At 39.6% G+C, this 19,591-nt stretch overlaps 1 protein-coding gene across 4 annotated transcripts in view; it reads left to right on the forward strand.

The window, feature by feature from the left end:
• Nucleotides 1-19,591, forward strand: part of sall4 (spalt-like transcription factor 4) — a 49,859-nt gene that overhangs the window by 20,636 nt on the left and 9,632 nt on the right. For all 4 annotated transcript variants that reach the window (XM_073061644.1, XM_073061646.1, XM_073061645.1 and 1 more), the window contains exon 2: nt 8,523-11,135. In XM_073061644.1, the coding sequence (XP_072917745.1) occupies nt 8,523-11,135 (2,613 nt within the window). The remainder of the gene's footprint in view (nt 1-8,522; nt 11,136-19,591) is intronic.

Genomic DNA, 19,591 nt, shown 5'->3' on the forward strand with positions numbered 1-19,591 from the left:
TTGGGGGGAGGGGGAAGCACTCCTCCGTGAGCTGCAACTTCTAAGGCTGTGGATGTTGAGGAGACTCACTAGCTCACTGACTGAGTCCGTGAAGACATTTGCTGGCCACTGTTCCCATGGCTGCTTGTTTTCCCCCATCACAGCTGTTTCTGTGACTCTTTCCCACACACTGTTTTTGTTCATTTCCGACTTGCAGACAGTTTGTGTTATAAACAGATCTCAGCAATGGGACCGCTTTGTAACCTGGGCACTGCCTGTAGTGACTAAAACTTGTCTGATTGTTTCAACTTGCTTTTGCTCACTGACATTGTGCATGGAAATGAAATAATATCTCTGCAGGTCTGAAGAGTTTATGGTTGTTTTTTCAACATAAATGAAGCATAAATAATTCAATGTCTTGAGTCAGTAGCATTTTTTCAAAATTTGACAAAAAGCTGGACTTCCGATACTTTATCTATTGTGAAACATTCAACTCCTCTATCCTGCCACTTCTATGTAAATAGAAATCCACTTGTGTATTATAGTTAATTAAATTTTTAAAATTATATTTTTGATTTGATTGATTGGATTTGCATTTAGAATTGGAGTTGGAAATTGTAATACAATGGCTTTCTTCACCATTCTTCTAAAGTCAAGGGCTCCCAACTTGGAGTCTATAGATTTCTCAGTTAATGGTAGGTGTCCATGGCATAAAAAAAGATTGGGAGCCCTTGCTGTTGGCATCTGATGAACATGCACTCTGGCATCTGATTGGCATCTGCACACAATTGCACACAAGCAATTGATATTTGGTTGTGTGACCTTTTCAGAGTGATGAAGCACTCTTGAGATGTTGAGTGTGTTTAATCTTGCGCATTATTTAAATGTTTGTTTTACAATTTCTCTTGAATTTTTTTTGAAGAAGACATTTTCAAGGACACTAATACATAACTTTCTTACTCTTTTCTCATATCTGAGTTATACAGTTGTGTTTTACCTGGTGTGATGGTAGTCATTGAATTCCTGACTGTAGAGCAGCCTTTCTCCACCGTTTTGTCCTGGAGGAACCCTTGAAATAATTTTCAGATCTCAGTGAACCGCTGCATTTATATAAAAAAAACTTGTAGATAGATAGATAGATAGATACTTTATTCATCCCCATGGGGAAATTCAACTTTTTTTCCAATGTCCCATACACTTGTTGTAGCAAAACTAATTACATACAATAACTCAGTAAAAAATATGATATGCATCTAAATCACTATCTCAAAAAGCATTAATAATAGCTTTTAAAAAGTTCTTAAGTCCTGGCGGTAGAATTGTAAAGCCTAATGGCATTGGGGAGTATTGACCTCTTCATCCTGTCTGAGGAGCATTGCATCGATAGTAACCTGTCGCTGAAACTGCTTCTCTGTCTCTGGATGGTGCTATGTAGAGGATGTTCAAAGTTATCCATAATTGACCGTAGCCTACTCAGCGCCCTTTGCTCAGCTACCGATGTTAAACCCTCCAGTACTTTGCCCACGACAGAGCCCGCCTTCCTTACCAGCTTATTAAGACGAGAGGCGTCCCTCTTCTTAATGCTTCCTCCCCAACACGCCACCACAAAGAAGAGGGCGCTCTCCACAACTGACCTATAGAACATCTTCAGCATCTCACTACAGACATTGAATGACGCCAACCTTCTTAGGAAGTACAGTCGACTCTGTGCCTTCCTGCACAAGGCATCTGTGTTGGCAGTCCAGTCTAGCTTCTCGTCTAACTGTACTCCCAGATACTTGTAGGTCTTAACCTGCTCCACACATTCTCCATTAATGATCACTACAGCTCACCATATGTTAGCATGATCAGTAAGTTGTAGATATAATAATCCAAAAATAATTGTCAATGCACTTTTGAGTAGAGAATGAAATTTTAGCCAACCTTTCTTGGGGGGTGGGGGGGGGTAAATGGGTAGTTCAGCTTAGTTTACCATTCTTGGAAATTAATCTTTATTTCTCTTAAAAAAAAATCTCATAGGGCAAACATAATAAATTTCTGTTAAATAACTGGCTTAAGACAAATGGGATTTAATTTTTCTAAAGGTTGACTTGGTAGATTTAAATACAGATTGTAAATTGATTTTAATTAATACTATTTACAACATGAAAATGTATTGACAATGCTGAGTGGTAAAGTTACTAAAAACCATAAACCAAAGCCACACAGCTCCTCCAAGGCAGACCTTTTGCTTTCAGATATGAAGACACAGCATTTAATATATCTTGGCCTTTTTCTGTTGCAAACAGCTACCGGAAACAAGCAACGTTTTCTTTAATTTCACCATTCTGCAAATGCTACAACATGACATTTATAGGTAAAATTTATTGACTCATCAACCTGGATAGAGAAGCTATTGTTTTTCAGACTATCACACAAAACCTCTTCATCATGTGACATGTCATCACTTCATCATCAACATCATACTGCATTTCTTGTACTGCATCTTGTCCTAGAATTTTACCCACTATATTACATTACTAGGTTCTCACCAACTGTGATTTTCTCCCCCCCCCCCCCTTTTCTGGGTAATAAGTACTGCTTCTTAAATAACTTGCTTCCTCAATCTTTTTACTGACTGTGAAATCATTAACAAAAGCTTTACTCTGTTTTGAGATTCCCAATAGTCATTTAAAATAAATAGCACTTCTATGGCTATATGGCTGTGATTTGTAGTTAAGTGTCTTTTCAGTTTGGCTGGAGCCATTGCTACATTTGCAAGTGGTTTGCCACAGGCTAGGCACATTGGAATAGAATGACTTGGATCACTAGTCCGTGTATAACCCATTGATCAGTAGCTTTCATTGTAATGATGGGCTTTTTTAATGTCTGTTGTTGCACTAGTGCAATGAAATGACACAGAAGATTGTACTGTCAGACACTGGACAGCCAGACATGTCTGTAAAACACAGGGGTTAATAAAGTATAATGAAAGGAATGGCGTAATAATGATCTGAACAAGAAAACCACAAAAAACTGAAAACTTCACAATGCAATTCACTTCTAATCTACGAAATCGACCTTCTTGTAACATTCACAACAACAGCAAAGTGGCAGGCCAGCAGCTGAACTGTGGCATGTATAAATAAATAAATTTTCCTTTAAAATGAAATCTTCCGTCCAATTTTCTACTACACTTGTAGTTTGTTTGCTCCCATAAGTCAGTTAGCGGTGCGTGAGGGGAAGTTAGTTGAGATAGTTCGGGATGGAGAGGCTGAACGTCTCAGCCCAAGTTGGGTGAGTCCAGTCAATGCTTGGAAAACGAATTTCACACTCCCTGTCAACTTGCTGTCCTCTCCTCTGTGTGATACAGTGCTCACCAATTATCAAAGACCTCCCCATCTTGTGTCACAAACTAGGAATAAAATAAACCAAATGAACGTGGTCCTACTGCGCACTGCCATACTGGGCCGAGAGACCTCTAACAAAATTGCTAACAGGGCTGCTCGGTCACTGCCCACCAGTGCAGGCACTAGCCTTGCACACTACGTGAAGTTTTTTTTAAAAAAAATTGTTTATTTCTCTCTTTTTTTAAAAATCATGATCTCTCACGGAACCCCTTGCAACCTCTTGCGGGCACCAGTTAAACCCTGCTCTAGAGAGTTTTGTGTCGTGATTGTGTTGCGTCATTCAGAGCCAGATTGGAATCTACCACTTTTTTTTCCCCTCCCACCGTCTAGTTGGTGAATGATCTGATTTGCTTAGTCTTCTGATTCACTTTCTGTTCAAGGAACCTGCCTTAAATACTGTACTTCATGGATTTGAGTGTGAAATTGAATGGGGTAGTTTGTGTTGATTCAGCATGTCATCTTAAACTTTAGCACACTTCTATAGATAAACGGTGGAGAATAACCTGACTGGTTGCACTATGGCCTGGTATGGAAACACCAATGCCTAGAACTGGAAAAGCCTACAGACAAGTGATGAATGCAGTCCAGTCCACTCCTCACCATTAAGCACACTTACAAAGAGCACAGGCACAGGAAAGCAGCATCCATCATTAAATATCCCCACCATTTGGGTTATTACTGTCTCATCTCATTGACTCACTCATCTCAACTCTGAACTGATTCCACAAACTATGGACTCACTTTCAAGGACTCTAGAAATCATGTTCTCAGTATTATTTGTTTATTATTTAGTATTCTCACAGCTTGTCTTTTGCACATTGGTTGTTAGTTTGTTAGTCTTTGTAGTTTGTCATTGATTTGTTGTATTTCTTTGATTTACTGTGAATTCGTGCAAGATAATAAATCTCAAGGTAGTTCATGAGGACATATATACATTTACTTTTGAATTTTGCAACCTTGGAAGAAGTGACGAATTCCCCGTTATTTTCATTAATTTAAAAAGTTTTGCTTGTATGGTCTTTCGATAGGATAAGGCTTCCCAAGATGATTGGAGTGTTATCAAATAAAACTTGATACAGACCCGCAAAGATGGTCAGAAACTTTGGAGGGTTTTAAGGAGCACCTTTTAAAAGGAGACCACCAGTGCTGAGGTTTGAAGAAGAAATTCTATAACTTGGGGGGCCTATTCAATCATTGCAGGGGCTGTGAAAGTAAGGATGTGCAGCCAGCCAGCAAAGGAGCAGCGTGGATGCATACCATGCTGTGTTTTCAAGCTGACAGGAGTGATTGAGATGAGGTGGGGTGGGTGGGCTACGGAGGGAATTGGAAATGAGAATGAAGATTTTAAGCCAAAAAAACTGGGGGAGCTCAGCAGGTTTCTTAGTTTTTATTTTGCCTCCGATTCTAGCGTCTGTGTTTTCTTGCCTCCAGTGAAGGTGATTTTAAATTTGTGGGAGGGTAGACCAGTGAATATATGAGGTATTGATAAAATGGCACTTAGTGGAAGTTAGGATATATATGACAAAAGTTTTGCATGAATTGAAGTTTATATGGTGTAAAAAGCTGGACTAATTGTACATCATTATTAGGTAACATCTAAGCTGCTAATAATGGTCAGTGGGTACATTTTTCTTCAAAGCATTGGTTATCTTAATTTTGTATTCAGGAATATGGCTTGCATTTTCTTTATTTTGGGGTCTGATGCTGCTGCAGGATTATACTACTTATTGTTTAATTTGCTTTCAAGAATGCCCAGCATTTTTTTTGTTGCACTTACTGTTTTTCATTAGCTATGCAAGTTTAAGGACTGCAATGTGTTGGAGCTCCCTCTAGAGTTAAAATAGCTCATGAAAAATTTGTGCATTCAAAATTCTTTGCAAGAAGAGGCTTGAATTGTATAAAAACAGGGCCTTCATCCTTTTTTTGTGTTGCTTAATTTTTGTGCTTGTTTATTCACCTGTCATTGCTGCCAAGCGCACATATTCATTATAACCTGGGTCTCATTAAACTGTTCCTGTCAACTAATTTATTTCCATTACTTCACTTTCAACCTTGTGGTCTTTTGTTCATGTGATTTGATCAAGGATTTGACGATAGATCAAACTGCAGTGTAACATAGTAAACTAATGATTTAAAAAAAATGGATATTGCACATTTACCAGTAAAAGAATGTTTGTTCTACAGTTAGCTAAACCTCGTCAAGGTAATATGGTTACACAACTTTTAAAATTAAAGGCACTACTTGTGTGTTTGAAGGGGGGAAGAAGGTGAGAAGAGAGCACAAAGCTATGGGCATTTTGATTATCCTGTTTCTAATCTTAAATACACAGATGTTTAGTGATTATTTAGCATGGTGATTTAGTGTTGCTGACAATCCCTTCAGGCATTTCCTAATGGATTTAACTGGCAGTAATTAAACTGATTTGTTTATGGTTTAATTTTAGTTTCTTCCATTTAAAGGCATGTTGTCTTCCTTATGATGAAATTCCAGGCCATGGTTAAATGCTGTAAACGAAGTAATCATCTGTTTTAAGAGAAAACACATTCTACAAGTTTAGTTTTTAAAAATGCATTTTTACTTCATAGGATTTTGTACTTCAATGCAGACTGAATCTTATTTACCTCTAATATATGTGCCACATCACATCTAGGTATATGCAACAGAATTGTGGGAATCCTGGGAGTTTGTAAGATCTTTTGTCCTGGGATCTTTTCTCATTGGGATTGAACTTCTGTTGACACAATCTTGATGTCTCAGATAAAATGGAGAGATTGTGTATAATGTTGAACAGTTGGGAGCATTTAAAGAGAAGGGGTGGAAAGAACTGAATTGCATTTGGTCATACTGGAAACTGTCCTGTTAACAGATTCAGAAGTTGTTTGAAATTCTAAATTTGCAGTTAAAATTCCAAAGAAGATGTAGTTTGTAAGTATGAGTAATGGCATGGCTTGTTAAACATAATAAGTAGTATCCAACTGGCTTTGATACTATCTACTTGAGTACAGTTGGCCCTCCTTTATCCGCGGGGAATTGGTTCCAGGACCCCCGGCGGATACCAAAATTGGCGGATGCTCGTCCCTTATTTAACATGTATCAGTGTGGTGGTCTTTAGGACCCAGCGGAACCTGGACTTTATTTAACGTGTCTCCGTGCGGTGGATATTAAGACCTGGCGGCGCAGCTCTGAATTCGCAGTGTTTTTGTTCACAAAAATAATCACGATCGCGATTGAAAATAAGGTGGAAGTAATAAAGCGATCGGAAAGAGGTGAAATGCCATCAGTCATTGGAAAAGCATTAGGCTACAGTCAGTCAACAATCGGAACAAGTTGAATGGAGAATGTGAAAGGCCCTGCCCCGATGAAAGCTACAATTATTACTAAGCAAGGCAGTGGTTTAATATGTTTCTTAAGTGTTTTATATGCATATATAGTACCTTTTTACCTTTCTACTATGAAAAACGTTTGACTAACTGATGCTAAATAACACTGGATGTACCTGTTCCGACTTCAAATCCGACTTAAAGACGGACTCAGGAATGGAACTCATTCATAACCCGGGGACTGCCTGTACTTTTAAGTCATTTCTAGATTACTTATAATACCTAATACAATGTAAATGCCATGTAAATAATTGTTATACTGTTGTTTAGGGAATAATGACAAGAAAAAATAGTCTGTACATGCTCAAGCAACGAGTGCTGGAGAGAGAACGTCCAGGTTTTCCCGATCCGCGCATACGGAATCCGCGGATAAGGAGGGCCGACTGTAATTGAACTCTGAAGTCAGGATTTGTACAATACAGAAGGATTCTTTTTTTACAGTATCAAAATTGGAAATAAATCCTGAGAAACGGTGTTTGAATTTATTTTAGAAGTTGGTTACTGCCTGAATCTAGTCACCTGATTAAATGGAGTTTTGTTTTTAGTTTGCCTGCATTTGTTAACCATAATTGATCTGATATGGGGAGAATAGTGAGGAAATTGAAGGAAGAATGCCATTTGCAGCAGGTTTAAAGAAAACACGATTGGAGGAAATCGTTCCACCCACTCTGCCCATTGTGTTTAATGAAATATTAAGCTACGTGAAGTTCACAGAACAGCTCCAAAGATTTCACTGTGATTGTAAATGAATAGAATCGACTTGACTGATCATAGAAATAATAATGTAGTTTTTATTTAAGAGCACTGATTAAATCAATGTTCACTGATTGTATGTGTGATTTAACTGGGCAATAGGTGACTGGTATTTGTAGATAGGAGACTGTAGTCTTTTTGGGAATCCTGCTCTTGGTATCTGTGAGTAGCTTATCATAGTACTGGAAGGCAGATGACTAACTTTATCACTTCCAAAATGAAACAGACTAAATGAAATGATAACTCATTATGGTTTGCACTTGCATTTTAATTGTATATTTTCCATCAAATTGCACCTACTGTCAAAGTATGTACACATTATACAACCTTGAGATTTGTCTCCCAACAGACAACCATAAAATGTGTACATTGAGCACCCAGTGTGCAGAGGGAAAAAACATTGTTGCATACAATAACCGCAAGCAAATAGCGTTCTGAACTGAAGTCCGCAAAGAGCATCTCATAGTTCAGTGCAAAGCTGAGTGACGGAACAGCGATCTGAACCAGCTTGTCCCTCGCCTTGATGCTCCGACACCCTGGCCTTTTCAACCTGGCCCAGCACCTAAGTCGATGTCCAAGCATCAGGTGCAACCTCTTTGATACGCTCTGGGGCCAGGACTCCACTGCCTTGATTCAGCCCTGTGCTTAAATCTCTGTCCAAAAACATCGGGTTCAATAGTCCCGATCCACTCTGGTGTCTGGACCCTGCCGCCTTGATTCAGCCCGTAACCAACCTTTCTGATTTGGCCCTATACCTGAGCCTCCGGGCAAACATCGAGTTCAGTTGATTAAGCAATTGAGAGATGCTGCACTTTCTTAATTGATATTCTCTATTTTTGTCAAAGTTGGCAGTTGTAGAAGTAATGTTAAATCTAATAATTCTGTTAACTGGAGGGCTCGTTTCATTACCAGCGTGGTGGTGAGGGGAAATGGTCTAAAGGATGCAATGCGAAGTCTGTTTATAAGAATGATGGGTGTTTGTTGATACTAAGCAGTTACTGTTCTGTTATTACTTTGCAGGTTCTCAAGTATGTCAAAACGACGGAGTTGGGGAAACGAGCGCAAAGAAATGCAGGACTGAAGAAACCAACATCTGTAAGAAATGTTGTGCTGAGTTCTTTGATCTTTCCAAGTTCCTTGAGCACAGGAAAAATTGCACTAAAAACCCACCAGTTTTGATTATGAATGAAGGCGAGAAGGAAATGCCTCCTAAGGACTGCCCAGAGTCTTGTCCAGACAACTTTCCGAATGGCCAAATGAACAATCAATCTAAAAGCAACGATAGCCCCGAAGAAAGAATGCGTGAGGAGAGTGAAACTGCTGAAATGAATGTTGATAATGTAGAATCTCAAAAACCATGTGCCTCTAATGCTGCTACAAGTTTACATCCAGCCTCTGATGTTAGCTATGTTTCCCAGTCTAAGATACCAAACACTAATGTCACATTGGAGACTATTCACAACACTAAGGTTGCAGTGACTCAGCACGTTCCGGACGACGCTTCTGCCAGCAACTCAAATGCGACTGCAAGCGTCAATGTCATTCCAATCTTGCTAGAGCAGTTGGTCTGCCTGCAGCAGCAACAGCTCCAACAGATACAGTTAACCGAGCAAATCCGCATCCAGGTGGCAACGATGGCACCTCATTCTCTTCATCCATCTATCGTTGCAGCTGCAGACCCCCTTAAGGCACTGGGGGCACACCTTTCACAGCAGCTTTCTGCTGCTGCTGCTTTAATTGGGCAGAAAGTCGGTAGCCAAAGCTACTCGATAGAAGGTTTTAAGCCAGTACAGGTACCTCATTCCTCTGTTGGTTCAACTCATTTTAGCAAAGGCTTGCACCATTCCTCTGAGTCGGCGTCTCTCCAAACAACGAGCACTCTGACTTCGCTGACTTCCAAGCCTGATTCCATCTTGTGCTCTGAAAATCCAGCCAGGCTTAAGCACAGCAACCTTACCAGCTCGGTTGCAAGATTTCCAAATCCCCTGCTACCTCGGTCCCCAAATACAGCAACTATTCACAGCCCGCTGATTGGACTATCTGCAGCCTCAGCAGCACGAAATCAGAAAGGCAAGCCTCCAAATGTTGCCGTTTTTGAAACAAAGTCTAATTCTGAAGAGTCCTTTTTCAAACACAAGTGCAAGTTCTGTGGCAAAGTGTTTGGAAATGACAGTGCCCTGCAGATTCACATCCGTTCTCACACAGGTGAGCGACCTTACAAATGCAACATCTGCGGCAATCGTTTTACAACTAAAGGCAATCTGAAGGTTCATTTCCAGCGACACAAAGAAAAGTACCCACATATCCGAATGAATCCGTATCCTGTTCCTGAACATTTGGACAATGTTCCAACCAGCAGTGGGATTCCATATGGTATGTCTATACCTGTTGATACTTCTGCGAATTGGGCAGACACCAAACCTGTCTTGCAAACGTTGCCCAATTCCATTGGATTGAATCTGTCGACTGCTTTTGAGGACACTTCAGATAAAGCACCAGCAAGTGATTTTCTGCGAAGGCGATCTCCAGCAGTAAGTGAAACTGCATCTTTGTCATCGAATATCAGCAGTTATGAGTCGAATGCTGAAGCGAAGTCTGCAAATGAGAATGGCAATCCACCTACTTCCATAATGTCTGAAACCTCAAAGCCCAAGCAACCTTTTGGTAATGTACTTGATAACAGCCAAACATCTGAGACATCCAAGCTTCAACAGTTAGTGGAAAATATAGACAAAACATCAGCTGACCCAAATGAATGTGCTGTTTGCCATCGTATTCTAAGTTGCCAGAGTTCACTGAAAATGCATTATCGTACCCACACTGGGGAAAGGCCTTTCAAGTGTAAAGTTTGTGGCAGAGCTTTTTCCACAAAAGGCAACCTCAAGACTCACTATGGAGTTCATAGGGCAAAACCTCCTTTGCGGGTACAGCACTCGTGCCCGATTTGCCACAAGCGGTTCACTAATGCTGTTGTTCTTCAGCAGCACATTAGAATGCACATGGGAGGTCAAATCCCAAACACCCCTCTGCCTGAAGGCTACTATGATGGTTCTGATCCAGAGCCAACTTTAGCTGATGAAAATGCTGAACTTGACAGCAGTTTTACTGATGAAAATATGGATGAATCTGAGTTGGATGGGGAGAAAAGTGCAAAGGTGCCAGCAAGTGAGTATTCAAAACCAGTTTTGCCTTACAGTGACTTACCGGCCAACTCTCCTCTGCTGGTTTTCTCCAATATAGCTGCTTTGGAAAGTCAGATGAAAATGATTAACTCTAATTCTAATGTAAGCTTGCAGCGGCAGAGCAGTTTAAAATCCAGTGAGAATGGCTCTCCTGAAAGTGAAGGAATGGCTAATGATTCTCTTTCGGTAGTAGATCAAGAACACCAGAATAATCAGAGCCCAGGTGCAGCCGAATCAGCATTGTTTCAAGCTTTGTCTCCTGCTAACAGCTTTAATGGCAGCCACGTGTCCAAGTCGCCAGGATTCCCTAATGAAAATGTAGCAACAAAAACTGAGCCTGTTGAGACATCTGAACTGACAAATGATGCTGCGCTAGATTTAACATCTGCCAATATTCATCGGAAAGTTAAGGAAGAAGTCACTAATGTTCCGTTTACCAATGGGGATTGCAGTAAGTATGGAAAGAATATATGTAGTTTAAACTTTGCTATTTAATCTTGGTATGGTTTCCAGTCTATTATTTGTGACTCTGCTCCATTAACATTGTAGCTTATAATTGGGTGCTCATTTGAATAGGCCTTGGTAATTGTAAACAGGAACCTTTTGTACAGAAATAAAACTTGTGTAAGTGAATCTCAGCACTTTTAAAGTATGCTGTGACTTTATGCTGAGATCTGATGAGATAAGTGAAGTGGTTTCGTGGTGTAAGACAAGTGATGACTGGACTCCCACCCTTCTGTCAAATAAAGAGGAAGAAGAAAACTATTGTTCTATTTCCTCTTGCTACTGTCTGCTTCTTGGGCAGTGATTGTTGTCCAGTAACTAATCCAGGACTATTTCTGTATTATTGCTGAAGAGGAAAATGATTTTAGTTCCCTTTTGACCACCAATTTCAAGAAGTTATGGAGCAGCTTTAAAACTGTCTTTAGCACTGGTCAAGCTGAGATCAGTGGTTTTGAGACCAGAGATTGAACCTGAGAACTTTTCAAAATAAGGTGTCTATTTAAACAGCATTTGATCAGAGAGATGGTCGTGGGCACGTCAATGCACTCTGAACTGCAAGGAAACTGAAGGTATTGAGTGTCAGGGTAGTGCTATATTGTAGAACAAGATTTGTAACAAATGTCAGATACTTTCAGTGAATGAAAGATTGTTATTATGATTGTCTTATGATTATAGACATAAAATGTATCATAAGCAACACATACAAATACTGGAGGAACTCAGCAGGTCAGGCAGCATCTATGGAAAAGTGTAAACAGTCAACGTTATGGTCAGAGACCTTTTCTCAGGACTGGAAAGAAAGTGGAGACGTCCAAAATGCAAGTGAGGAAGTCCAAGATAAAATGTGTCATGTCACTTAAGCAGTCAACTACAATTGATGGAAGTTATCCAGTCATCTCCACTTTGTTTGGGAAAAGTGCTGGCACTTTTTCTAATAGAATAACAATTAATTTTCTAATAAGCTCTTAGGCTTCCAGTGGGGTTACAGGTATCAATTATACAGGTTATATTCGATACTTGTACCTATGTTGGAAGCCTGAGAAGAATTTATTTGTCATGTACGCCGGTAAAGCACTAAGTCCCTTTTTCCAATTAATTTTCTGCCCAAATTTTAATAACTTTGAATGTTAATTTGAACTCCATTATTAAAGTACACCTGTTCATGTTTTAAGTATCCCCAGCAAGTTTAATGTCTACTGAATTGCTCTTCTGACCCAAAACTGGTTGAACCTCCTATTTAACTGCTGTGTCCTATAGATTATCATCCTATTTGATAAAAGGACACAATAGAATGTTTGGTTTTAGTAGTATGTGCTCATGGTGATTACATTGAACTGCAGTAGTGGAGTGGAAATGTATTAATTATTTGAATAGTGCAACAGAAATTTAAATTGGGGGATGTACAATGCATTGATGGCCTGAAAGATGCAATGATAACCAATTGAACAGTATACATGTTTGTACAGGCAGTCACTTTAAAAAAAATGCAAGAGTTTTTCAAATCATTTTTTTGTTTCCCTTTTGAGAGACAATTGGATTATCATCCCTCTTCTGTATATATTATAGTTTCGGCTGAAGAACTTTTCTTTGGATATTTGATGATGTAAATTGGTTTGCTTTTTAAAAAAAGACTTTGGAAAATTGTTGCTTGATTTTGCAGATTTCAAAAGATGATTTTGGTGTCCTCGATATTCATCTCACAAAACATCATGCCCTGCTTGATCATTGCTCTTGATCTAGATTCATCAATGTATCCAGTTAGTTCTGTACGTTTGTATATCTTTTCCCTTGTAGCATTTAATAGCTATGTAAATCAATGACCTTGGGAGCAGAACAGCTTTGATATGTTCAGCAATGGCACTATGCAAATATAACCATAGAACAGTTGTAGCATTTGGCCCTCAAACCTGGATCAGCTCCTTGCTAAGCCATTATTACACTGCTTAGCCCCTTCTCCTTAGCCTCTCATTTAGTTTCTTCACAGTGCATTTACCTTTCTCCCTCTTGAATGTCAGTATTTCAGCTGCAAGTAGTGCCTTGTAGTATCAAATCTCAGGCTATTTCTAAAACATTCATCAAATCACTATTAATTATCTTTCACTGTATAATCTGTAACTTCTCAACCACCCCCCCAATGGAAGTAATTTCCCAGTACCCACCTTGTCCAGAAACTTGATCAGTTTACATACTTGTATTGAATCTCCCTTCAGACATTTCTATAGGAAACAGTCCTAGCCTTCCCAATTTCTCCTTGTAACTAAGTCCTCAACCCTGGATCCATTCTCTTTAAACCTTTTCTGGGATTCTCCAATGTCATCTTATCCTTCCTCTAATGAGGTGACCAGAAATAAACAGAAAATTCCAGACCAGTTTTTCATAAAGTTTTAGCATAATAGCTTGATTTTTATATTCTGTGCCTCTATAGATAAAATGCAAATTGTGTAAGCCTTATCATTTTCTCAACCTGTGACACTGCTTCCAATCACATGTGAACTCTTATACTTATTCCCCCTCACACCTGTTTTAAGCAGTTTTATTTTATATTGTCAAAATGCAGCATCTCTCTGTTTTCCACATTAAATACCATCTGCTATGTATCTGCCACTCCACCAGGCTCTTTTATCCTGCTGCAATTATTTCTTAGTTTGCAATGCTATCAAGTTCTGTGTCATCCAGGCATTTAGAAATTGTGGTTCCCGTCCACATGTGCAGGTCATTTATGTAGGTCAATAGCAAAAATAGTCCTGATATTGAGGACCACCCTCAAGATTGGGGGGGTGGAGGGAACAATTGTTAACCACTGCTTAAACTTTGCTCATAAATGTTGACGACAATGAATGATCAGTAGTAATTTATATGCATTCCAATATTGTAAGCTCCGTTCTGTGTTGTATCTTGGAGAATGATGCATTCAGTTGATAGTGTATCTATAACTGAACCCTTCAGCTTTTCTTGAACTGGTTCTTGGAATCTAAAATTCATAGAAATGTACGCCATAGAAATGGAGCTGGCAACTTGGTGGTCCCTTTAGTTCATTCTGCCCTGGAAAACACATTTTGCCCTGTTAAATTCCTCATTGGATCATCTTCCCCCCCCCCCCCCCCCCCAGGTGTTTTCATAACTAGAGGTGGATATCTTTTTCACAACTCCTTCCTGGTCTTGACCCTGTTCTTTTAAAGTAAAATCCACAAAATGGAAACAACATTTTAATTGTAACTAAATGAATAATTTGTACAAATTTAACACTACAAAGATATTTGACTTTTAAAATTGTGTTGGAGTCCCACGCTCATGAAAGGCACAAACGAAATGTTTTCACTGTTGTCATTTCTGATTTTGAACTCGGATTTTTTTTGTCAAACAACTGATCTTCAAGTATGCAATCATTCATTGAACTTCGTGTTGTTACTCTAACCCCTTTGGGGTGTGTGACTTCAGTTTGTGAATCTTATTTTTCACTCTAGCAAATAGTGTTGCTTTCTGCCCATTGGAATACAATGCACCAAAATATACAAATGCATTAAAGCATTTTTGTGAATTTTACTTAATGAAGCATTTTCCAGGAAAACAGCACTTCTCATTTGGGCATAACTATATGTAAACTCTGAGCGATATAATCTCTGCCTAATATGATCTCTCTCAAGTTCTATTATCTATTTGGTTTGCATCATCCTGAAGACATTGGTAATCTTCCATTGTGAGGGATGCGGTTCAATAGACAGGGTCTTGTATTTATCACCATTGACTTCACACTTTTTAGGCAATCTCTAAGCATACTCCCGAATTATTGAAACAAAATGACTACTTTCCCCAATTTCAGGGTGTTGCAAACTATTTTAAACATGCATTTATTGTTGTATTTGAATGAAAAGAGTAGCTGATTTGTGCATGTCGACATTAGAAGCAGGAGTGGGATCATGCCTGACCTGCCATCAATATGAACATAATTACATTTTTCCACTGCACAGCCCCTGTGGATGGAGAATTCCAAAGATCAGTACCCTCTGGATAAAGTGATTTTCTTTCCATCTTTGTCCTGAATGACCAGTTACCTATTTTGAAGTTATCGCTTCTAGTAGAGATGGAGAAATATCATCTCTGCAATTTCCCTGTCCAGTTCAGGAAAAATGTTGCATGTTTTGAGATTTTCCTTTTTTTCTTCTAAGCTATCAATAATGTATGTAAGACAAAGCTATCAGTCCAGGAATAAACCTGATGAACCTTTTGCTACAGCTGTATAGTGCAAGCAAGTGAGGAGAGCAGATGTGTACTCTAGAAATGCTGTTGTCAGACAGTAAAACGACACTACTCTTGTACACGTGGTATGCAGGATGCATTCCCAGGTTGAGGATGCCAGTGGCATTCACTTAGAGTTTGTGTATGGAGAGATGTGTTATTTGCAACAAGGCTAGAAGGGGCCTAATAATTCAAAGGGTAACATAAGTCAGCAATCTAAGCTGTGTGTTCAGATCCTATTGTAATGAATGACCATTTGCTGCCTTAGTTGCTTGCTGTACCAGCAGGCTGTCTTTCAGTGATTCATGTGTAAATACACCAAGTTTCCTTCTGAATACCACCATCTTTCATATAATGTCCTGTCTGTCATATCTTTGTTTATGTATTTGTTTAGCCTGTATATACCCTTGACCTCTCTGCACAGTTATCATAATTCACTGCCTCTTAGCCAGTTATCAGTAAAACTTGGATATATTTGATCCTCTCATTCATATTATCACAATTAATTCAATTTGTGGGTATATTGACTAACTCTTTGAATTAGTTGAAGGATAAAATATCGAAACCTACTTCTTGCAGAGTTTGAAGTAGAAGCCACTGAAGTCTTGCCCAAGTGATTCTGACTATAGCAGGATAGTACTTGTGCTTAAATATTTAAATCTTTGGAGTGCAGATTTTACACATGACTTGGTAATGCCACAAGCCAAAATTTACCAAACATCTTTTTGAAGTTTGTGTGTTAAACTTTCTCTTTTAACTACAACATTTTTACAATTTCCTCATGTAACTCAAATTCAGAATGATACTTGTTGGTCCACTAGGGGTGGGGTTACAATTGTGTACTCTCATGATAGATATTTTAGACCATTAGATATAGGAGCAAAATTATGTCATTTGGCCTTTTGAGTCTTCTCCATCACTTTATTGTGGCTGGTCCATTTCCCTTTCAGCTCCAGTCTCCTGCCTTCTCCCTGTAACCCTTCATGCCCTGACTAATGAAGAATCTTATCACCCTCTGCTTTAAATATACACAATGATTTGGCCTCCACAACCACAAGTGAAAATGAATTCCACAGGTTCACCATCTGCTGGGTAAAGAAATTCATCTTAATGTCTATTCTAAATGGACATCCCTCTTGTTTTAGACTCCTTGCCATAGGAAGTAGCCTCTCTATATCCACTCTGGGGCCTTTCAGTTTTCAATAGGTTTTGATGAGATTCCCTACCTGCCCCCCCCCCCCATTCTTCTGAATTCCAGTGAATACAGGCCCAAGGCCATCAAATGCTCCTTGTATAGTAAGCCTGTCGATCTCAGAATCATTTTTGTGAACCTCTTTTGCACCCTCTCCAATGTCAGTACATCCTTTCCAAGATAAAGGGGCCCAAACCTGCTCACAATTCTCCAAGTGAGGCCTCATCAGTGCCTTATAAAGCCTCAGCTTGACATCCTTGCTTTTAAGTTCTAGTCCTCTTGAAGTGAATGCTAACATCGCATTTGCCTTCCTCACCACCGACTCAACCTTTAGGGAATCCTCCATGAGTACTTCCAAGTCCTTTTCCAATCAGATTATTGATTTTTTTCCTCTCCATTTAGAAAATGGTCTACCATTTCTCTTATTTCTACCAAGGAGAATGATCATACAATTCCAGGCACTGTATTCCATCTGTCACTTCTTTGCCCGTTCTCATAATTTGTCTAAGTCCTTCTGTAGCCTGTCTGCTTCCTCAACACAACCTGTCCCTCCACCTATCTTCATATCATCAGCAAATATGGCCACAAAGCCATCAATTTCATCATCCAAATGATTGACATATAATGAGAAAATAAACAGTCCCCAACACAGACCCCTGTGGAAAAACACTAGTCACTGGCAGCCAACCAGAAACCAAATCAGCCAATCTTTTATCCATGCTGGTATCTTTCCTGTAATATCATATCATGACTATTTACATGGTAATCAGCCTCGTGTGGCAACTTGTCAAAGGCCTTCTGAAAATCAAAGTACACAACATCAACTGATTTCTCCTTTGACTATCCTGCTTGCTATTTCTTCAAAGAATTCCAAGAGATTTGTCAGGCAAGATTTTCCCTTGAGGAAAGAATACTGACTAAGGCCTATTTTATCATGTGCCTCCAAATACCCTGAGACATTCTTAGTAATCGTCTCCAACATCTTCCCAACTATTGAGGTCATACTAATTGGCCCATAGTTACATTTCTTTTGCCTCTCTCCATTCCAGTCCTCCAAAACCATGACAAAATATGCACCCACAACCACCTCAGCTACGTCTTTCAGAACGCTGGGGTGTAGACCATCTAGATCAGGTGATTTATCTATCTTGATACCTTTCAGTTCCTGAGTACCTGCTCCCTAGTAATGGCAGCTTCACTCACTTCTGCTCCTGACACTGAAACGTTCAGCATACTGCTAGTGTCTTCCTCAGGGAAGACTGATGCAAAGTACTTCCATTCATCCACCATTTCCTTGTCCCCCATTACTACTTCTTGAGCATAATTTTCCAGTGGTCCGATATCTACTCACCTCTCACCTCTTTTACTCTTCATATATACATGAAGAAACTTTAGGTATCCTCTTTAATGTTATTGGCTAGTTTGCCTTCATATTCCACCTTTTCCATCATTAAGGTTTTTTTTAGTTACCTTCTTTTAGTTTTTAAAAGATTCCCATGCTCTAACTTCCCACTAATTTTTGCTCTATTATATGCCCTCTCTTTGGTTTTTATCTTGGCTTTGGCTTTGACTGTGACTCCTCTTGTCAGCCATGGTTGCGTTCTGCTTTTAGAATACTACTTCTTTGGGATGCATTTATCGTGCACCTTTCAAATTGCTCCCAGAAACTTCAGCCGTTGCTATTCTGCTGCCGTCCCTGCTAGTGTCCCCTTGCAATCAATTTTGGCTAGCTCCTCTCTCATGCCTCAGTACTGCACACCATTACTGATACATCTGACATTAGCTTCTCTTTGCAGGGGTGAATTCAATCATATTATGATCATTGCCCATGAAGGGTTCCATTACTTGAAACTCTCTAATCAGTTCTGTTCATTGCACTACATCAAATCCAGAATAACTGATTCTCCTCATGGGCTCAAACATGAGCTGCTCTAAATAACCATCTTGTAGGTATTCTGTAAATATCCCCTCTTTGAACCCACCATCACCCTGATTTTCCCAATCTACCTGCATTGTTGGGTTGCTCTTGAATCCCAGTGGGACCATTATCCTGGCAGGGAGGCTTGCTAAGGCTATTTGGGAGAATTTAAACTAATTGCTGGGGTTGGGAACTAAACCAAAAGAGATGGAGGTGAAGGTGGTTGGCTCATAAATGGAAAAAGCTTGGAGACAGCGCGAGAGGGAGGGTAGGCAGGTGATAGAAAAGGGACGTGCTCATACCGATGGTTTGAGATGTGTCTATTTTAATGCAAGGAGTATTATGAACAAAACGGATGAGTTTAGAGCGTGGATCAGTACTTGGGGATATGATATGATGGCCATTACAGAGACTTGGATGGCTCAGGGGCAGGAATGGTTACTTAGAGTGCCAGGCTTTAGATGTTTCAGAAAGGACAGGGAAGGAGGCAAAAGAGGTGGGGGTGTGGCATACTAAATCAGAGAGAGTGTCGCGGCTGTAGAGAAGGAGGGAAACATGGAGGGATTGTCTACAGAGTTTCTGTGGGTGGAAGTTGGGAACAGGAAGGTTCAATAAATCTACCACGTGTTTTTTTTTAATATAGACCACCCAATAGTAACAGGGACATCGAGGAACAGCTGGAGAGACAGATTCTGCAAAGGTGTAATAATAACAAGGTTGTCGTGGTGAGAGATTTTAATTTCCCCTATATTGATTGGCATCTTCCTAGAGTGAAGGGTTTAGATGAGGTGTAGTTTGTTAGGTGTGTACAGGAAGGTTTCCTGACACAATCTGTAGATAAGCCTACAAGAGGAGAGGCTGTACTTGATCTGGTATTGGGAAATGAACCTGGTCAAGTGTCAGATCGCTCAGTGGGAGAGTATTTTGGAGATAGTGGTCATAATTCTATTTTCTTTACCTTAGCTTTGGAGAAGGACAGGAACAGACAAGTTAGGAAAAGCATTTAATTGGAGTAAGGGGAAATGTGAGACTATCAGGCAGGAATTTGGAAGCCTAA

This window comes from Hemitrygon akajei, chromosome 11 (assembly GCF_048418815.1).
Source record: "Hemitrygon akajei chromosome 11, sHemAka1.3, whole genome shotgun sequence".
In the NCBI taxonomy this organism is placed as follows: domain Eukaryota; kingdom Metazoa; phylum Chordata; class Chondrichthyes; order Myliobatiformes; family Dasyatidae; genus Hemitrygon; species Hemitrygon akajei.